Consider the following 21,954-nt stretch of genomic DNA (forward strand, 5'->3'; position numbering starts at 1 on the left):
AGACATCGACTATGACCGAAAAGGACCGGAAATGTTCATCTGTTACTTTTGCAAGATCCACCACACAAGTTGCTCAATGTTATTTAGACATGTCAAGTTCCAGCATGGTTTGTACGCAGGGAAGTTTTTACGTTTGACCTGTGGAGAGCCCAGATGTTCATCTCTTTGACAAGCAGCACCTCTCCCAAGCTCATGGAGACTTTGTTGACTCAGAGGTCATCAGTAATTTTTATTTTGAGCCTGCACCTTATGATGGAACCTTTGTTTCACAGCCTGTAAATGTAGCTAATCTCAAGACAGGCAAATACTAGACATGTACAGGACTGTTATTTCTCAACTACAATCCTCAGGAGTTCTGAAAGTAGCGTTTAGTTGGTTCATTGGAGGAAAGGGTTAATGACATACAAGCACATGCAAAACAATCTGTTGTTGAATGTTTGTCATCAAGAGAAACCTCGGATAAAGTTGAATGTTTTGATCAGCTTGAAAATCCATTCTCATATCTTAACAGAATCTAAAGGATGAGACATTTTGAGCAAAAATGGAAAATAGTTGAACCTGTAGAGCATGTTTTCTTGTGTGTGTTTTGATGTATTTAAAGCCGCTTGTGCATGATCTAAATAATTTAGAGACTGAAGAAATGATCAATGGTCACTTAAATGCATTTGTTATTGAGGATAAACTGGATGCTGTTGCACTGATCCGTGTAGATAATGTTGTGTGTTATAGACCTTACAATGGGCAATTTTCAAATGACACTAATGACAAAATGTAGATTGTCCAATATTGTAGTTTTGTATATCTTTATGCGCTGTTTATTTGTGGTGTATCTGCTGTTTGAATACAGAGTATTTTTGAACACTCCTGTTTTGTTTTTGGTTTTTTTTATGGGTAGTGTCTGTAGCTGTGAATACATTCTAATTAATTGTAGCAGTAGAGATATCAGAGATTATTTATTGTAATCTGGCAGTATTGATGATTTGACTGACACTAGTGTTGGTGTTAGAAAATCAACACTATTCAGTGTTAAATTTTTAAACACCAGGGCTAGTGTAAAGTACTACACAGCAAAATCTCCAGTGTTAAATTAACACTAGAGAGTGTCTATATGGGTCCACACCTCTGAGTGTTAAATACAACACTGTTGAGTGTTAAATTAACACTTTTGACAGTGTTATATGTTTAAAAGTAACCTAGTCAGTTTTGAAGATTAACAATGGCTAACACTGAGCAGTGCTGATTTTCTAACACTGGAAAATAACTCAAAATGTTAGAAATTTTCCAGTGTTAAAAACCCGTGCCAAAGGAGTGTTTGAACAAAAGATGATAAGTAGTGATGTGGTGAGTAAACATATCATTACAGATCTGCGGAGAAGACGAACAATGGACCTAAAACTTGGGAAAGTTTTCCCCTGGAACGTATTGAAACTGTAAGTTTTAAAAGTGGTTTGTGGACTCAGATGCTCGATTTTCCTCCTTGTTTTCCTTTTTCTTTAATGGGTGGTGTGTGATCACGGTTTTGTATATGTAATTGTATGTGTATGTTTATTTTATATGTAATTTTGTATACTTTAAATAAAGTGTTTAAAAAAAAGAAACATCTCTGCATGATCTTTACCAAGGCATCGTGTCGATACTGGTAAGATGATTTTTACTAGAATTTTTCTTTTTAAAGATAATAGTCACTGTCTGTGTTGTTTACGTTACGGAGTCTGCTGAGAACTCTATTATATTTTTAGATTTTCTTACATACAAAGTGCTGGATATGAAAACAGAGCTATTTATATCATTTCTTTGGTACACATCCGGCATTCGTTCAGTATTTCACCAATTATATTTGTTTTTCAGAAGCTGGCGATCAGCTCCAACCTCAAAGAGCAACTATGGGTCCACATGCACAGAGCTGGGGCCTGACAAAGCTTTACATTGTTTGGGTTCCGGGACTAGTTTCTCTGTCTTACATCTTTTCTGTGAACTCTTTCCTTGGAGGATATCAAAAGTGTGAACAACAGCGTTTTGTTCTGTTGACTGTATTTAAAAGAAGTCTAGACTGGGCATCTTCAGAGATGGCTCCCAGTGCCCCCCGACTGACGTCTGTCTTCATGCATGAAATAAAGGTGTTGTTACTGCGACTACCATGTCAGCAGGCTTGGCTAATTAAATTTCCACGACAGAGGTAATATATTTTTAATTTTAGATCAGAATTCTTTACTGTAATGATCGTAGTGCATGCATGCGTGTATGTCTGTATGTGCTCCTTAACAGGTGGGCAATCCTTATGCTTTAACAACAAAAGCAGGTCATGAAGAAAAAGCTTATATTTCTAAATCCATGACAAGTATACGGGTAAAAATATGCAGGTCGTCCATCAATAGTTCATATCAAACTGTGACACAGAGCAAGAGCAACAAAAGACTTATCTCAACTTAAACTGAGAAAGAGCAGCTTTTTGAGATTCAGAAAAAAAATGCACAAATTTGAGTAATAATATAGCAGCATGTTCTGTTAGTACAATACGTGCAATTTCACGGAAAGTTGCATCAGCTGTGATGCAACAGGGCTGACGAAAAAATCATCCTTCCCTCTTTGTATAACCAGCTTTTTGTGATGGCATTGGGTCTGTGACTCAGTGTTTATGTGTTTTGGGGTTTTTCCAATATTCTTCGATTTTGTGTCATTCGTGGATTTGGTTCTCGCATTGTTTGGTCTTATGTTACATTTAGAATTTCTAGTTTTTAGTTTTCTGTCACTGTGCCAACGTTGTGTTACATCTTTCTCTTTTTGTTCTCTTGTCTACATCTTCCATGTTTTCTCTGTGTCCCCAGTCAGTTATGTGCCCAAGTCTGTTTCTCCCTTGGTCTGAGTGTCAAGCTTACGTATCTTAGTCCTCGTCTCCATATTTGTTGTGTTTCCTGTTTAATTTGATAGTCATATGTCCTGTGTTAAGTGTAACCAGTTTTGCATTAGTGATTGAACCACTCTCAGTAGCTTTATAAATGGTGAAAGGATTAGGAGGGATTGATAGATGGAGTATAAAACATCAGGTGTCGCTCTATGCAGATGGTTTGCTTCTTTATGTGAATGATCCTCTACTAAATATCCCACACATTTTATCAGTATTAAATTCTTTCTGATATTTATCGGGATATAAGCTTAACATCTCCAAAAGCGAATACTTTCCAGTTAATCAAATGGCTGCAGACATACCTACATCAACTATACCCTTTAAAATGGCTAATTCGGGGTTTAATTATCTCAGAATTGCAATTTCACGATCTCTGAGATTAATGCGGGAACAGAATATTACTTTATTTACAATGAAAGTTAAATCTGATCTTCAAAGATGGAACTACCTACCGCTGTCTTTAGCTGGTAGGATTCAAATTATTAAAATGAATGTATTACCTAGATATCTATATGTATTTCAAAGTTTGCCCATTTGTCTGCCTAATTATTTCAGAACTATAAATGACGCTATTTCATCATTTATTTGGGCCGGTAAACGTCCAAGGGCTAGTCGCTCGCTTCTTTATGGGGATCAGCTGGAGGTGTCATGATCCTGGGCCAAGTTGGCCCAGCATTCTTAGTTTCATGTATTTTTGAATTTTGTTCCTTATTTGACTTCCCTTTGTGACTTTTACCCCCTGTGTGTCCCTCTGTGTATCTGTGAGCCCTCGTTTCCCCTCGTGTTTTATTCCATGTTTTCCCCAGCCCGTTATGTCTGTGCTCTCCCCGTGCTCCCTTTCTCCTCCTGTCTGCGCCTCTGTGTACTTCCTGTTTTACTTTGACAGTCTCCCGTCAGTATGCGTCATGTTGTGTTGCGCCTGCCCTGTCTCGTTATGATTATCTGTGTCAGCTGTGTTCCCCATGTGCTCCCACCTCCCTCGTTAAACCTCTGTGTATTTATGTCCGCGTCTCTCTCTGTTCAGTGTCGCATTCTCCCTCATTCATGGCCGTGTGTTTCTCTGTGTGCTAGTGTATTGCTTCCCAGTGTAGTTTCTTATCAGTTTGTTTCGCCGGTTCCCTCCAGCAATAAAGCTGTGTTTTGAGTTCATTCCTGCCTCTGTGAGCTTGCGTTTGGGTCCACTTCCTGCCTGCCACACAGCCGAATCATGACAGGAGGATTAGGATTGCCTAATTTAATTGGGTATTATTGGGCATCTAACATGTATAATACATTATTGTGGTGTACGTCTCCCTATACTAATTGGTGCCAGAGTGAAGCAGCGTCCTGTTCCTCGTCATTACTTGCTTTAGCATGTGATACCTCACAATCATCCCTATTAACCCTTTAAGACCTACCATAGAACCAAGTCCCCTAGAGCTTATATTATATTTTTACATGCTGTGGAGCCATTTTTGGGAGCATTTTAAGTTGCTATACATCAATACAACCATTATAGCCCAGATTTTAATAATATGTCTGCATTAAGTGCATAGTAATTACATAAATGGCAAAAAAGTGCAATAAACTACAAAAAAATTGAAAATCGTTTTTGTTTTTTTAACATATATTTCTAGTTAGAGAAATTTAAGAGGCTTATCCCTCAAAACTGTAAATACAAAAAAGTTGCGCAAAATAGTTTCCCACCACAGGAAATTTATTTTGAGTGTCTTCATAGTTTTATTTTTGAAATACACCAATTTTTATATACTGCAGGAAAAACGAAAATAAATATTATACTGCAAATTTGCAAAAAAGCAGCATGTGCATCAAAATAAACTATTTCCAGCAGTGCAATATGAGTCCTAAGCATCCCAGAAACGACACAGAAAGTCATAAAGTCAAAGAAAACTTTTAAAAACACCAGAATAGGCTCATGAGGCCCTGATGGTAAAAAAAAAACTACATTTCCGCAAAATGACGTCACTTCCGGTTTTGGACAGGTCTTGGCGGACATGCAAAAGTTCACGCTGACGTCTATTCCAACGTAGGAAGTGTTATGAACAGCTGATCGGATCGGCAAAGCGTGTTTCTGGAATATTATGTTTTTGTTGCTGCAAGCGCTTTTTATGCAGTTTTTGCAAAGCTATATGTGGAAGGAAACTGTGACCTAGGACAAGCTGATGGCATAAGATGTAAGTACAACTTCTCTGGTTGCAGAGCTACCGGGATTTAAAAATAGTTACGCAAAACAGAGCGTGCCCGCTCCAACCGGCTTTAAAGGGTTAAACCGGTCTTCCAACCCAGTTGTTTCTGAAACATTAAAAATTTGGTCACAAATAAGATGACACTTTGGTTGGCTCACCCTCCCTCTTGCAACCCCGATCTGCAACAATCACTTATTTGTTCCAGCAAAGACAGACTTAAGATTCTGTTTTAGAACATAAAGGACTTGGTACTGATGATCTATACATAAATGAGGTTTTTGCAAGTTTTAACGAACTAGTTACTCGCTTTAATTTCAATAAATCCGATTTTATTCGGTACTTCCAGGTGCGAAATTTTGCAAAGAAATGTTCAACCTTTATTTCCACAAATCCAAACTTCCAGTGGAATAGACTTGGTTCTCAGAGCCAAAACTTTGTTAAAGGGTCATATTTCTTACCTTTATAAACTAGCTTCTCCACCTAGTGAATCTCTTTTAAACAGTACCAAGATGAAATGGGAGTCAGAACTCCATATGAGTTTTTCTGAGTTGTTGTGGGAGGGAGTGGTAGGGGCCATTAATTTGTCTTGTAGTTGTGCCAGACTTTCATTAATACAATTTAAAATTTTCCACAGATTACACTACAGTAAAGAAAAACTGTCAACATTTTACCCAGATGAATTTGATGATAAATGTAACAGATGCTCACAGATACCTTGCAATCTTACTCATATGTCCTGGGCGTGCCCTAGGTTGTCTGAATTTTGGCATCAATTCTTCAAAATAATTTCGGATATATTGGGTATAAAATTGATTCTGACTCCACATATCGCTATATTTGGCAAACCACCAAATAACCTTCATACTACAGCTATTCAAAATAACCTTATTGCCTTTGCTTCTCTCATCGCTAGAAAAAGAATTTTGTTGTTGTGGAAATCATTGTGAAATCATCTCAGCCACCATTAATTAAAGTCTGGTTACAGGATATCTTAGGACTCTTAAAATTGGAGAAGATAAAATTCTCCAACAGAGGCTCATCCGATAGATGTTTTTATTTTTTTTATTTTTTTTTTTACTCACTAGAAACCATTACTTAAATACTTAGAAAAGTAGAACTCTCTCTGTAGTCCACCATATGACAGTGTACAAATTTTTCTGCTATTCCCGGCAGTGGCTGTTCTACCTTATAAGAATACTTTATTTAAAGATATTCCAGCATTATTAATTTGTTTCAACCGCTGTGCAAGTAATCACTTATATTAATATTAATATTTGTTAAGATTTATATCAATATTGATTAATGTTAATATTAAACTACAAGGATACGCACTACTATCTTATTGTTGATTTCTTGTTCTTGCTTTTTTTTTTTTTTTTTTTGTATATTTTGTATGGGTTAATTCATTTCCTCTGTAACATATTCATTTTTACATTATTGGGAGCGAGTGGGGGTATTCAGGTACTCATTCCATTTATGGTTTTTTTTTTTTTGTATGCTATAAAAAAAGAAAAAGGAAAAGATTATTTATTTCTATATGTACCTATGTGTATTATGACAGTTTGGTATTGAAAAATAAAAGAAAACAAAAAGTGTAACCAGTTTTCCTTCCTCCGTGTCTGGCCATGACTGATTAGTCCCAGCTGTGTTCACACCTGTTACCCATCTCCTCGTTATCCTTCATGTGTGCCCTCTGTTCTTTGTCATGTTCTCCATAGTAGCTGTGCCATAGAGTGTCTTTCATGTTCTCTCAGTTATGTCTGGTTATGAGTGCTTCAGTTGCCAAGATCTGAGTTCAAGTTTATCTTTTGTTTGCTTCTTTTAGTGTTTTGTCTTGTACTTTGCTTTATGTAATTACTACATCAAAAAAAGCTGCCTCTTTAAGTTAATATTTTGTCTCAGTGTCCTGTATTTGGGCCCTACTCTAGCCTCCAGCACAGCTCACCATGACACTTAAACTGTGTTTTGTCTGCTGAGCTGATCTTGAATGATCAACTCTCACAACCAATTTGGTCTTTTATAATTACAACAAAACAAAAGTCCTGCCAATGTCACGTAAAAGGAGGGAGAGATACCTGATAAAAATCAGTTCTGCCCAAATTTCATCAGAACATTGACTTTGCGACAAGAGGAGAAAACATGTTAGACCTTGTTTACTCAAACATTCAGCATACAAGGCTTCACCCCTCCCCCAGATTGGACAATCTTAAATACACCACTGATCTATGCATCAAAACTACAAAAATCACCCCAGTGCCAAAGAAGTGCCACTGTTTCCTGCCTCAATGACTACCGGCCGGTGACACTTACACCCATCATCACAAAGTGCTTTGAGAGGCTGGTATTGAGGCACATGAAAACTCACCTTCCACCGAATCTGGACCTGCTACAGTTTGCCTACTGCCCAAACCGCTCCAGAAATCATGCCATCTCGTCTGCTGTTCACCTTTCTCTCTCCCATCTCAACAAAAAGGACACTTATGTCAGATAGCTGTTTAATGACTTCAGCTCAGCATTCAACACTGTCATTCCCCAGAGGCTGGTAAAGAAGTTGGACCTACTGGGAATAAACATCACTCTCTGCAACTGGATCTTGGACTTCCTAACTGACAGGTCCCAGTCTGTCTCCATAGGAAATAACACTTCCAAAGTCCTCAGACTGAGTACAGGATCACCACAGGGCTGTGTGCTTAGTCCACTGCTGTTCACCTTGCTAACACATGACTGTACTGCACAGTACAGCTCAAATCACATGATCAAGTATGCAGATGACACAACAGTGGTGGGTCTCATCACCAACAACAATGAGTCTAAATACAGAGAGAAGGTAGAACACCTGGTGGACTGTTGTCAGAATAACAACCTGTCTCTAAATGTTCAGAAGACTAAAGAGATGGCTGTTAACTTCAGGAAGAGCTCAATGACCCACACCACACTGCACATCAATGGATCATCTGTTGAGATGGTCAACAGTGGGAAGTTCCTGGGTGTGCACATATTAGATGACCTCTTCTGGAACCTGAACACCACCACCATCATGAAAAAAACCCAACAACGTCTTTACTTCTGAAACTGAAGAAGGCCAATCTCCCTCCTTCCATCCTTACATCACAACCACTGAGCATCTCTGCTGCTACATAACTATTTGGTATGCGAATTGCACTTTTGCTGAAAAGAAGTCTCTGCAGCAGATAGTGAGGACAGCAAAGAGGATCATTGGAGGCCCCCTCCCACCCATCTCCCACCTCTACCACAAACACATCATCCGACATGCAAACAGCATAGTGAAGGACACTTTCTTTTTTAAACACTTTATTTAAAGTATACAAAATTACATACATATAAAATTACATATACAAAATCATGATCATATACCATTCATTAAGAAAAAAAGGAAAACAAAGGAGGAAAGTCAAGCATCTGAGTCAACTAAATACTTAAACTTACAATTTCAATACATCCCAAGGGAAAACGTTTCCAAGTTTCAGGTCCATTGTTCTCCTTTTCCGTAGATCTGTAATGATATGTTTACTCACCACATCACTACTTATCATCTTTTATTCTATCACTCCTTTGGCACGGGTTTTCCAAATATGGGTGTTTATTACACACATTATCAACCAAAAGAGTCTCCCTTTGTCTTCACCCATTTTTTCTTTAAACAAACCATATTTAACTGCTTTAATATTAACATCAACATCATAACCAATTTCTGTCATCTTCTGCCTTATCTCAGTTGTCCTATAACAGTCCAATAGAAGATGTTCTAAAGTCTCATCTTCATTACAATCTATCATAGGACATTTCATAGTGGTAACAAAACAACTCCACTGAACCACTGCCGTCACAGGGAGGCGCCCAAGCGAGATGAGCCATACCACGTCTCTCATGTTTTCGGATAACAATTTGTCTTGTATATTCTTAACTACCGAAAGATTCTCATCTTTATTTACATACTTATATTGAATTACACCTTCATTTTTAATTTCATAAATTTTTTTATAAATATTTTTCGTATTATCTTGGAGAATATTTAGACTAAACTGTTCCCATTGACTTGATAAATCTCCAAACATAAGTCTGTGGTATGGTACGCCCGCTCTAGCTCTGCCTCTTTTTTTGTTCCACAATTCCTCCTTCCCTCGAACCCACGGGGCACCCCGAGAAATTGCACTGTGAGTACTTTTAATAAATGGGATTCGCAAAACAATCTCTAAGTCTGCGGCTCCCAATCCCCTGTGCTTCCTACTCTTGTACATAAATTTTCTCTTGGTGACTTCACGATTGGATCCCCAAATAAATTTAATGCACATCTTACTTATTTTCATTACGGTTTTCCTCGGAGGAGGAAGTATTGTGGCGAGGAAAAGAAGTTTAGAAATTATGTGTGTTTTTACAATATTAATACGTGTTTTATAGTTTGTATCTTTAATTTCCCATTTTATAATTTCTATTTTGATTTCATCTTCTTTCTTATTCCAGTTTAGTAAGCTAGAGTCAGTATTATCGATCCATATACCCAAAATTTTTATCTCCCTACATAGGGAGATTGTCATTTTAGGTTGTCTGGTTTGACGTCCGAGCCACACTCCTTCAGTTTTATCTTGATTTAGCTTGGCACCTGATGCCAGTTCGTATTGGTGTAATATCTCCATCACTGATGACAATTCATTTTGATTTCTAATTAACACCGTCACATCATCTGCATACGCCAAGGCTGTGATTTTATGGGATTTGTCAAGGATGTATCCCTTAATTCGTTATTTATCTTTTTCAATAAAGGGTTGATTGCAAGAACATATAATGCAGCACTTAAAGGACATCCTTGTTTAACCCCGCACTCAGCACTGAAAGGGGATGAGAGCTTTCCATTTACCTTAACTCGCACTAGGGACATTTTATAAATCAATTGAATAATGGAAATAAATTGATCTGGGAAGTTATAAGCTTTCATTACTTGCCATAAATAGGAATGGGAAACAGAATCAAAAGCCCTCCTTTGGTCTAAGCCTAGGATGCAAAGCTCTGAATCCTTTCCATTATAAATAATTTCTCTTAACATGCATAAATTATCCCACATCAGTCGTCCCTTAATTGCACATGTTTGTTCTTTTTCAATGATAGTATCTAATACATCCTTAGTCTAGTCATAATTATTTTAGCAAAAATTTTATAATCTACATTCATTATTGTTAATTGTCTATAATTATTAATGTCTTCTCTATCACCTTTCCTATATAATAAACACATAAAACGACTTTCCCATTGTTCCTCTTTCTATTCCTTCGTTATAATACTGAGTTAATAATTCAGACAGTTCTTTACTCACAAGTTTGTAAAAGACTTAACAATGTGGTGTATGCTGTACAGTGCAGCGAGGAATGCCCAGACCTCTACATTGGAGAGACCAAACAGCCACTTCACAAGCGCATGGCACAACACAGAAGAGCCACCTCCACAGGACAAGACTCAGCTGTCCATCTGCATCTAAAGGACAAAGGACACTCTTTCGAGGATGCCAATGTTCACATTTTGGACAGAGAGGACAGATGGTTTGAAAGAGGAGTGAAAGAAGCCATCTATGTCCACTGTGAGCGACCATCTTTGAACAGAGGCGGTGGTTTACGACACCAACTGTCTGCCATCTATAATCCAGTTTTGAGTTCCCTCCCCAGACGCCTTAACACCCACTCACATCCTGGGCCATCTGACCTCAGGAATTCGCATGATAAGGTGGGGCCAGGTTTCACAATGAGCTCACCCGAAACCCTGGCTGATTGGGACCCACACCCAGTTTCACACCTTGGCTCAGGCGATTAGAGGATCATCAGGGGGTCCTTTTGTCCCTCTGTGGGGGGATACTCCCACTAGGTTTAAATCTGGGACTCCCCACTAGGGCTGCTCGATTATGGCAAAAATGATAATCACGATTATTTTCAATGAAATTGAGATCACGATTATTTCACGATATTTATTTAACAATAACAATGCATTGAATAATTGCTTTAAAGACTGTCAAAAAATAATATAAAATAATGTGCAAATTCTGATAACCGTGCAAATGTTTGCAATATAAAAAATGTAAACATTAATGTTTAGTGAACTTCAAACTACTGCATAATATTTATGCATACAAATAACCAAACATCAAGGCAAGCTGTGTAGCCACACAATGCACAATTGCATCAAACTGACATTGAGGTATGTCAACTAAAGTTGCTGCCTGAACAAAAATAAAATTAAACACTGAAAGTAGTACCTTTTTATAAGAAATAAATAAAAACTAGTAGGCCCGAGTCCCATACAATCTCAAAATGGCTCAACAAAACATGGTTCCTGCAACCTTTCAAAGGTTTTTAGCCAAAAACACCAGCCTATTGACATGATCAGGCTTCAGGGATGCACGCAGGCAGTTGACAACATTTCCACCAGTGCTAAAGACCCTTTCTGATGAGGCACTTGTGGCTGGGATGCAAAGATATTTCTTTGCCAGGATGGAGAGTCGTGGGAAGAGGTTCTGTGATAGCTTCCACCGCCCCAGTGGGTCTTCCTCTGTGTCCAGGGTCCCTGCCTGGAGGTAGGCCTGAAGCTCAAAAGCTATGGCCTGGTCCAGTTGAAGAGCATGTTCTGCACCTGGAGCTGTGCTGCGAGGGGCCTTAAAGAAGCTGCTTAGGCCCTTTTTCCTCTTCTTTTGTTTTGATGCACCATCATCAGCAACCTCTGTGTTACCAACGGGTGTCCCCATCACTGCAGCCTCCTTTAATGGGACAGATATAAAATGACAGCAACACAGAATGCGGAACCAGTTTTATCTGTCTCGGGTTTGGCATTCTAAAATACAATCCTTAAATAATTACTATAGATAGATGGATAGATAGATGTTTAGTATCTTTATAAATACCATGATGGACTTCATTTCCATTGTCAGTCTGGCTTTTATTGTCTCTTGGCTGACCTCGCTTACATATCTCAGTTTGAACCTTGGGTCCAGGACAGTGGCCATGTCAAGCAACTCTTGTGTTGGTGAGTCACCATACTTTTCATTTAGGTACTCCAGTATTCTCCTGTTGATGCATTTTGAGAGGTCTGTGTCATCATCTTGCTCAGCCAAGATTGAGTTGTTAAATAGGTGGAGTGTTGGTTTTATTAAAGACACACTCACATATTTCTCTCCAGAAAGTGCATCAGTGAATTCAACCAGAGGTCCCAAGGTCTTGTTGATGGCCTCCAGGACATCAATGTCCTGCCATGAGGGGATGAGGTGCCTGGTTCCTTTGTCTTGGGAGAGTCCATGGGCAATGGCCTTCTGCTGCTCAAGGACTCTGGAAACCATGGCCTGCCTAGATCCCCATCTGGTTGGACATTCAGTCTTTAAGGAGTGGTCTGGCAGTTTGAGGTCTATCTGTGCCTTTTTCAGCTCTCTCTTTTTTTTCCAACTGAATGAAAAGGTGCTGACCACCTTTTTGCAGACCCCCACTGCACGCTCAATCCTGTGATCTTTCATGGCTCTTTCTATAAAAACATAAAAAATATAAACAAGCATTATCAGGATGATTGTCATTTCCTTGAGTGTGAATGTGAATAAGAAAAAGTGATGGTAGTTTATTTATGTGTTTGTATAATTCATAGAAAATGTGTATGACTGTGAGAATGAATAAAAGTATCTCTGAATTTAAATCGTTTTTTATTTATTATATTCATTTGAAGCATTATGTTGTATACTTATTGAAAGAAATCACATTATGCATCATATTCAGTAGGAATTAGGCCTACTCACCTATGGCCAAATGTAATCTGTGCCCAAAGCACTGGAGCCTCATCCAGCCATTCAGTTGTGCAGCCAGTATGACATTTGCAGCGTTATCTGTGGTTATACAGATGAGTTTACTCTCCTCCAGATCCCACGTAGCCAGTGCTTGTTTCAGACCTGCAGCTATGTTCTGCCCTGTGTGGTCTTCTGGGAAAAATGATGTCTGGAGACATTTCGTTTTCATGTTGAAATCCATGTCAATGAAATGTACCGTGAGGCTCAAATACGGCTCCATGGTGCGGCTTGACCACAAAATATTGGGCTGTAGCCACTTCCTTTGCGACACCATCATGACACTCATCATATAAAGCGGGAATCGCCACTCGACTAAAATAGTGACGAGATGGCAAGTTATACCGTTTGTCCAAAGTGTTGATTAGTTTCTTAAAGCCGGGGGTGTCCACTGTGTTAATTGAGCAGTGGTCTTTGGCGAGGAAAAACGTTACCGCGTTTGTTATCTCCTTGTGTCTCTGGGAGCTGGTGGGATATTTAGTCGCGTTGTACATGGTAGCGTGAATGGAGGTCTGTGAGGATGAAGCATGTGTTGTTGAGGGTTTTTCTCTATGCTCCTTCATTGTTTGATCGTATGTCACTTTGTGAGCGGTCTTCAAATGATTGAATAAATTTGTAGTGTTGCCCTGTGGTGCAGCTACAACACCGTAGCAAAGTTTACACACTATCGACTTGATCCACGTCGGACTCCGCGAACCCATAATGTTTCCACACCACTGAAGTAGTTTTACCTCGCTTTTCAACCAACGGCATTCTTTCTTTAGCAGCCATTATCCTCTCCTCTCCAAATAACGTCTGCTTAGCTTTCCTCAGGTACTCTTAATTGATGTGATGCATGTTCGAAACACAGAGAGGTGCGCTCGATTTGCCACCTCGCGAGAGTAAAGCACGAGGGAGGTGCTAATAATCGGCTCAGTCATTTTTAATGATCGTTAAAAGCCCAGATCGTAATCGTGATTAAAATTCGATTAATTGAGCAGCCCTACTCCCCACCATTTGACCTTAGAACTGAAGAAGCTTCTCGGATGAGAGGTGAAACGTCTTAAAGCAACTTAAAGAAGTCCAGACGCTTTTCTTTGCAAGCTCCTTTGACTAAAAAGGAGAAAGGAAATATCTTGTTTTCCTTAAATGTGGTGTTGAATGTTTTTTGTAATGTGTGTCAACTGTCTATTCTCTGTTTTTACAAAATAATAAGCCGGCAATTTAAACGTATTTTCTGCTCTGTGGTCTTTATCACACGCTACACTCATTACTACTCTAGTAGTCGAACCTAACTGGTCCTAGTATACTGTAACGACTCCAGAAGTGTTACAAGAGCAGCATACATGTACTGCAGTGTCAGGAAACAGGACTAATGGTTCTTTCACACTTAAAGATGCGACACCCTGAAATGATGAAGTGTGGAATAACTTCAGAATGGACAGTAAAATATGGCGTATGCTGTTATACCTACATAACTATATAAAATGTCAGTGTCTGATATAACAATTGTTTGCTTTGTCTCAAGTCACACTGACAGCATGAATCAACAATTCAATTCAATTTTATTTATATAGCGCCAAATCACAACAAAAGTCGCCTCAAGGCGCTTCATAGATACAGAGAAAAACCCAACAATCATATGACCCCCTATGAGCAAGCACTTTGGCCACAGTGGGAAGGAAAAACTCCCTTTTAACAGGAAGAAATCTCCGGCAGAACCAGGCTCAGGGAGGGGCGGGGCCATCTGCTGTGACTGGTTGGGGTGAGAGAAGGAAGACATGCTGTGGAAGAGAGACAGAGGTTAATAACAGATATGATTCAATGCAGAGAGGTCTATTAACACATAGTGAGTGAGAAAGGTGACTGAAAAGGAAAAACTCAATGCATCATGGGAATCCCCCGGCAGCCTACGTCTATTTCAGCATAACTAAGGGAGGATTCAGGGTCACCTGGTCCAGCCCTAACTACCGTATTTTCCGGACTACAAAGCGCACCCGAATATTAGCCGCACAAGCTAAAATCAGGGGAAAATCCTGTTTTGTACATACATTAGCCGCACCTGACTAAAAGCCGCAGGTGTTTCAATGTTGACTTATCATATGTAAGAGAATATGCACAAAGCGAATTGTCAGGAAAGAGATGGCTGTTTGGAGACACATCCCTTTTATTAATATTTTGAAAAACAAGTTATGGGTACATATTTGCATAACTTTTTAGGTATATGTACAAGTACCGGTAATTACAAGTACGAAACATGTACTGTGCTTCATAAATGAGTAACAAATGTAGTACATAACAATAACCTACAGCACACCAGAAAAATAGATTCGGCCTACCTTTTAGGCTCAGGTGCAGTGACACGGCTTTAACAAGAAGAAAAGTCAGTCATTCACCACCATCTTTCTCTTCTTCCTGCGCACTAAAACCACCAAAGTCCTCTTCTCCAGTGTCGGATACGAACAGGCTCAGGATGGCTTCGTCATCCACTCTCCGCTTCTCTCCTTCGTTGTCACTTTCAAAACCAAAGAAATCCTCGTTGTCAGTGTTGGAGTCAAACACCCTCAGAAGGTCCGTGGCGGTGTCCTCCTCTCCATCATGCAGCAGTCCAGCCCCTCGAAATCCGTTGGTGATCGTGGATGTTTTCACACTTTTCCACGCTGTCAGAATCCACTGGTGGAGTTGGGCATAACTTGCTTTTCGCAAGTTTATCGCCGCTCATCATCCACGCCTCCCACTGAATGCTTCGCGCTACTTCGTACGGCACTACGTTGCCTGGCGGACGGACATGTGACCAACATACCACTCTTGAACCCCGATACTGTGTGTCTGATCACATGCCCTTCCGCCAGGCAATGTAGTGCCGTACAACAGCGGAACAAACAAAACAAATCGTCTTACGATTTCACAAAAATCATGGACAATCCATAGAAAAGCCGCACCTGACTAAAAGCCGCAGGGTTCAAAGCTTGTGCAAAAAGTAAAGTTTTAAGCCTAATCTTAAAAGTAGAGATAGTGTCTGTCTCCCGAATCCAAACTGGAAGCTGGTTCCACAGAAGAGGGGCCTGAAAACTGAAGGCTCTCCCTCCCATTCTACTTTTAAATACTCTAGGAACAACAAGTAGGCCTGCAGTGCGAGAGGGAAGTGCTCTAATAGGGTGATATGGTACTACAAGGTCATTAAGATAAGATGGGGCCTGATTATTTAAGACCTTGTATGTGAGGAGCAGGATTTTGAATTCAATTCTGGATTTAACAGGAAGCCAATGAAGGGAAGCCAAAACAGGAGAAATATGCTCTCTCTTTCTAGTCCCTGTCAGCACTCTTGCTGCAGCATTTTGGATTAGCTGAAGGCTTTTCAGCGAGTTTTTTGGACATCCTAATAATAATGAATTACAGTAGTCCAGCCTGGAAGTGATAAATCCATGAACAACACTCACTGAGACCTGCAACAACAGACAGAAAACAAGTGACACAAACTCACCTCCATGTTTGTGTCATTTTCTGTGGTGTTCAGTCCAAAGTTCCTCCTTGTCTTACTAATGTAGAAGAGCATGAGGAAAACAGCCATCAGCAAAACACCATCCAAGGACGCACGCACAAGCAGAAGCCAGGAGGAGTCAGGACAATGTGTAGAGACTCTTGCAGTGACACTTTCACTCTGTGTTGCTGTTGTTGTTTGTGGCGTGGAAGCAGGTGTTTTCGATGCAAAAAAATACACAAATCAAAATCAATAGTGATACAGACAAATGCAGTCTAATAATAACCATGTTATCACATGGGCAAATACACATTTTTATCAAACATAAAATGCAGCGAGAAATACGGTTTTCATTTGTGAGTGAACAGAGGAATGCATTATCAGTTGATCTCCAGCAGTAACAACAATCTCACCTCAAAATCACCAAAATTTGCTGTTTAGCTTTTTTTTTTTTTTATTGTTGTTCTAATTTTGTTTAATTTAATTCCTGAGTTGCTATCCTCTGTTATTATTATTATTAGTATTAATATTGGTATTTCAAGGAAAATAAAACATGATCTTTATTTATTTTTTTACTATTTAGAAAAGAAACTTACCATCAATGACAACAACATCATCACTGCCGTATGAATCAGGAGACAGAGGGTTTCCATAACCACACCTGTACTGTCCTGTGTCTGACTTGGTCAGCTGTGTGATGGTCATATACCGTCCAAATGTGGTTCCTGGTCTATATTCAATGCTGTATCTTCCACTCTCAGATTTGTTATTAGTTGTGTCAATGAGGTTCTCCCCTTCATTCTTACACTCATTCTTACAAAAGAACTTCCTGTGTCCATACACAGTATTGGAACATACTAATGTGGTGTTTTCTCCCTCAGTTACTGTGCGATAAAAACCAACCATTTTACCCAGATCTGTGAAACAGAAGAACATTAATCAGTCTGAACTGAACCTGTAAGCTTCTATATCATGATTATATTTCCTGGATTAAATAAACACATTTATCAGTTCATATCAAATAAGTCAAATCCAAAAAACACACCTGATCCCCCTCAGAATAAATGCTTTTTGTTTTACAATATTTATTGCAAAATGTTACCTTCATATTATGAACTTCAAGTACAGAGTACTCATAGTAAGTCCATAAATTATTCCATTCTGTTATAGGCTTTGTACTGAGGTGCTGGAATTTCAGTTCAAGTGATTAAAGTAAAGTTATAAAATCCACTCCTACATGTTATTAAAGCACTTGCTTTAACAGTGGTCTATGTTGCTAAATGAGAGGTAGTTGGGGGATCTCTCTTTTTGACTCGAGTGACTTTTAGTATGACCTCACCATCTAAGTATGAAGCTGGAACAGAAGAGTTTCCCAAACCACACCTGTACATTCCTGAGTCAGACTTGATCATGTGTGTGAAGGTCACAGACGGAGATCCATCTTTATAATTAATGCTGTATCTCCCACTCTGAGCTTTCCTTCCATCTGTTTTAATGAGGATATCTTCTGCTCGCTCACATTTTTCCTCACAGAAGAACTTTGTGCTTCCAGATAAAGTTAAAGGGCATCTAAGGGAAGCATTTCCTCCTTCAGCTGGAGACCAAATGGTGGGTTTTGCCTTGATGAGCACAGCTGCATCTTTCAGATGAAAAAAATAATGATAATAAAATAAAAAAGATGGATAATTACAATGTTATATAGTGTATATAAATATGTTTTTACAGATCAAAATTAATATCATCAGTCCTCACCTGACAAGAAGCAGAAGAAGAGAAAATGGAGGATTTTCATTCTGACTTTGATCCTGATGCTGAAAAGTTGTTAAACTTCAGAAAAACAGCATCTGACTCTTCACTCTGTCAGATCATCAGAAAACTGAAGTTACTTAATGTTTCCTTTTTATCACTTCCTTCAACTTTTTAGATCATGTTTAGGTGAGGATGATGATGTGTTGTGATGGCCACACAACACATATAGCAACAGGAAGCATTAGAAAAACGAATGGTTTTTTTTAAATAATTGATGGATTTCTTTTCAACCCAAAAAGTTATATTTAAAAAAAGACTTTTGCACTCATAACAGAGGTCAAAGAAACAAAACTGAACTCAGCAAACTTAAACTTAACAAACATAACTGACACAAAAATAAAAATAAAATAAAATCAAAAAAGATCCTAAACTTTAAATTCAAATATTTAGTTTAATACAAGAGCTAGTTTAACTAAAGAAAACACATTCCAACCCCTTCAGCGGGAACTGGTGGTGTAGTCCAATCATCCCCTCATTTTATTTAAGTGTTCTAATCCCTGGCAACTCCCAGGGTTCATGGCAGGTATGGAACCGATAAAGGTTTACATTTTTACCGTGAGGTTTCCAGTCTTATGTGTGGTTAAGACACCTTTTTATAACTACTAATAAAAAACCCTGTACATATCTGAAAGTGTCCCAGTTGGCGTAACTCCAGGGATTTAAATGCTTTCTTTTGCGATGCCTTGCTGGTCTCACAATAGTAGCTCTTCAGGTTTTACATGACATTCCAATCCATGCTGCAGCTGCTGGGCCTCAGGTTTCACACTATCATACTAACAACACCCCTCAATTAGTCAACACCTTGCCAGGCCTAATGCCTTACAGGATTTACTTGATGTAATTCATTAACTCACCGCCAGGTGCTCTGAGTCATGTTGAATCATTTTGGGTTATTCTTGTATTTTACTTGATCTGCAATGAATAACATAATCTTTTCCACTGTTACTGCAGTATCTGTTCTCTCTACCTGAGTCAAACCCGACTAGCCTCTGCATATCTTATGTTGTTACCTGCTTTAACTTGCTCAACCTTAATGGCCTTCTTCCTTGCTTCACATCCCCCATATGTCACCCTGTGCTCCTGTTGGGTTGCAAGCTTTAAAGCCAATATGATAACCTTATCCCACCAACATTGTGGAGGATCAGCTTTTTGGATCCAATTAAAATCAAATAACTAAAAAAAAATCCTCTGGAAAATAGTAGAATTCTTAGAACAGAGTTTATTAAACAGTGTCATATGAACAGCAAATCAGTGCATTTACAGCAAGAATAACACATAGGAAGCGCCCAAAGTAAAGCGTAGCAACCCTGGGGTGGAGAGCCTTAAAGCACAAACAGTAAAGACACACAAATGACAGACAGGAAAGCAGCAGTCTGGGGTATATTGACCCTCCTCTTATAAGGATCAGTGACCCTTACTCCCTCTCTCTCTCTTTTGCTCTCTCGCCACTGTCACTCCTAAAACTTCCTAAACAACCAAATGCTATGTTGCCATATCATTTTTTGGTTGGTCGACATGGTACACTTTTCCACCAATAGGTTAGGGTTGGTGTTTTTATGGTTTTGTTTTTGCTTAAAAGCAGAGAGTGCTCCAAACCAATGTAAGTATTCAGTTGTTATTTTGTTAGCTGTTATTATTGCGGTGTTTGTTTAGAAGTGCTCAAGTCTCTGTAACTCCAACACATTTTGCTCGCTGAAATATTCCATCTGTTGTTCACTGCAGCACAGATGATCTACATTGTGCTGCTTTGTAGTTCTGATGTCCACATGTGGCAGGGGTCCTTGAAGGCAACACACAGATGAGGTCATGTGATTCATGACTCTGCAACTACACCTTTTAGCCTCAAAACCCACAGTCGATGCAGAGGTTTGTCGCTAAAACAATAGCAATGTAGCAGGAAGTGTGAATCGTCCTTCAAAGTAACATGTTTATATTAAAATAAGTGACTAAAGAAAATGTTTTCTACAGTCACTGCTCTAAATGATGAAATTTGTAAGAGTCAGTGTTAGAACAAGAACAGAATCAGCAGTTTAATCCAAAAATCAAAAGAGATTAGATGAAACTTTATTAATCCCTCGGGTGGGTTCCTCCGGGAAATTCAGTTTCCAGTAGCAAAGCACCGAAAGAAGTTGCAAGCTCACTGTGGACTTCAGGAAAGAGAAGAGAGACACCCATGCCCCCATCTACATAAATGGCACAGCTGTTGAATGGGTCTCCAGCTTCAGGTTCTTAGGGACTCTGAGAATCTGTCCTGGTCAACTAACACCTCCAGCCTGGTCAAGAAGGCCCATCAGTGCCTGTTTTTCTTGAGGACACTGAAGAAGAAACACCTGTCTGTTGACATACTGGGTAACTTCTACCGCTGTGCAATAGAGAGCATCCTGACCAACTGTGTCAAAGCATGGTATGGGAACTGCCCTGTTGCTGACCACAAGGCACTGCAGCAGGTGGTGTTTATTGTAGTTATTGTATTTTTATTATAGTAATAAACACAAATGTTTGAATTCAAGTTTGCATTTGCTATGAATTGTATACCTGACATAGTAGAATAGTGCCATGTATGAGTTAATATGATTGCCTACATAGATTTTTTCGTGTTGTCTCTGGTTTTGGGATTCCTTCTGTATGTTATATGTGGATGTTTTATCCCATAATGGCTGTTAGAATTAGATTTTAAGCAAGTAGGACTGCAGAGTCGATATTGGTAAAAAATAGGGGGGTTAGGATATATAGTGCAGCCCGTTCTCACTCCCGAGGCGTAACATGCCGACGTTTTGTCACGTCCCGCGGCGTTCCTGAGGAACGCGAAAGGAGACCTTCGGTGTTCTTATGGTACGCGGCGGGTTATGGCTGAAATCCAGTGCAATGACGGTCCCGCGGTAATAGACGTTCCAGCCCTGTATTCCAGCCCTAAACCTAACCTTATCCCTAGCCCTAACCATAACCTTTTTCCTGATGTTAACCAGGACTTTAATGATGTTAAATAGCGTGTTTCTAAGCGATTTGAAGAAAAAGAGCGAACATGTGTAGATTGAGTCCATACGGTTCTCATATTTCCTCATTTTCCGAGGTCGTCATTTAGGAACGTGGTGGGTAGCCGAAAACGTAATATGTTGACGATTTGTCACCTAGCGTAAAATGTTACGCTTTGGGAGTGAGAACGTGTTGCCGTGTTGTGTTTTCATATCAGGAGATTTCAATCCCAATAGTCTAATGAAGTAGGTTTTGCTGTTGATAACACGGTCAGGCATTTAACATGGTGCAGAAGGTACAAGCCAGCTACCCTGGAATTTTTCTGTGCTGAATAAATGACAAAATTTTGTTGATTGTCTCATTTAGATATCTGACGAATTGCAAGAAGGGAGCTTTTGGTGAGAAGATGGAAGACCTCCTGGATAACCTTGTTGAACAGGTGAGTGAAGTGCTCCTTTGCCTGACAGTTTTACGAGAGAATGAGTATACTTTTCTCATAACAGAAGCAGAAAAAGATGTTGGCTTCAGCCAAAACACATTAGTGGACATGTGTCAGTAAAATGAATGTCAGCAGTCATTGCTTTATGTTATTATTTGGCAGTATTTGATTTAACAGAATTTTAATTTGTAAATGTAAAGTAAAATTGTTAACATAGTTGCAGTGTAGTTGTTTTTTTGTTGTTGTTTTTTTAGTTTTACATGTTGCTGAGTCTGATCTATGCTTAATTTTCATTACTATAAAAGATTTCTGGTTTTGCATTGCTTATAAGTACACCACATTACTATACTAATTGCAATG

At 39.1% G+C, this 21,954-nt stretch overlaps 1 protein-coding gene and 1 pseudogene across 2 annotated transcripts; both read right to left on the minus strand.

The window, feature by feature from the left end:
- Window positions 1-11,437: 11,437 nt before the first annotated feature.
- Window positions 11,438-13,097, minus strand: LOC146390424 (zinc finger BED domain-containing protein 4-like). 2 transcript variants are annotated; one of them, XM_084923465.1, is made up of 3 exons: window positions 12,869-13,097; window positions 12,254-12,603; window positions 11,438-11,848 (listed from the first exon to the last, which is right to left on the minus strand). In XM_084923465.1, the coding sequence occupies exons 1-3, from the start codon at window positions 13,095-13,097 to the stop codon at window positions 11,438-11,440; spliced, it is 990 nt and encodes a 329-aa protein (XP_084779591.1). The 2 variants fall into 2 exon arrangements, with proteins under 2 accessions (XP_084779591.1, XP_084779592.1); XM_084923466.1 differs by lacking the exon at window positions 12,869-13,097 and having other exon boundaries at window positions 11,993-12,417.
- Window position 13,098: 1 nt separating this feature from the next.
- On the minus strand, window positions 13,099-18,165 carry LOC146390425 (polymeric immunoglobulin receptor-like; annotated as a pseudogene).
- Window positions 18,166-21,954: the final 3,789 nt, after the last annotated feature.

The sequence above is a fragment of the Perissodus microlepis genome, chromosome 3 (assembly GCF_051167445.1).
Source record: "Perissodus microlepis isolate ML-2025 ecotype Zambia chromosome 3, ASM5116744v1, whole genome shotgun sequence".
NCBI classification, from domain to species: domain Eukaryota; kingdom Metazoa; phylum Chordata; class Actinopteri; order Cichliformes; family Cichlidae; genus Perissodus; species Perissodus microlepis.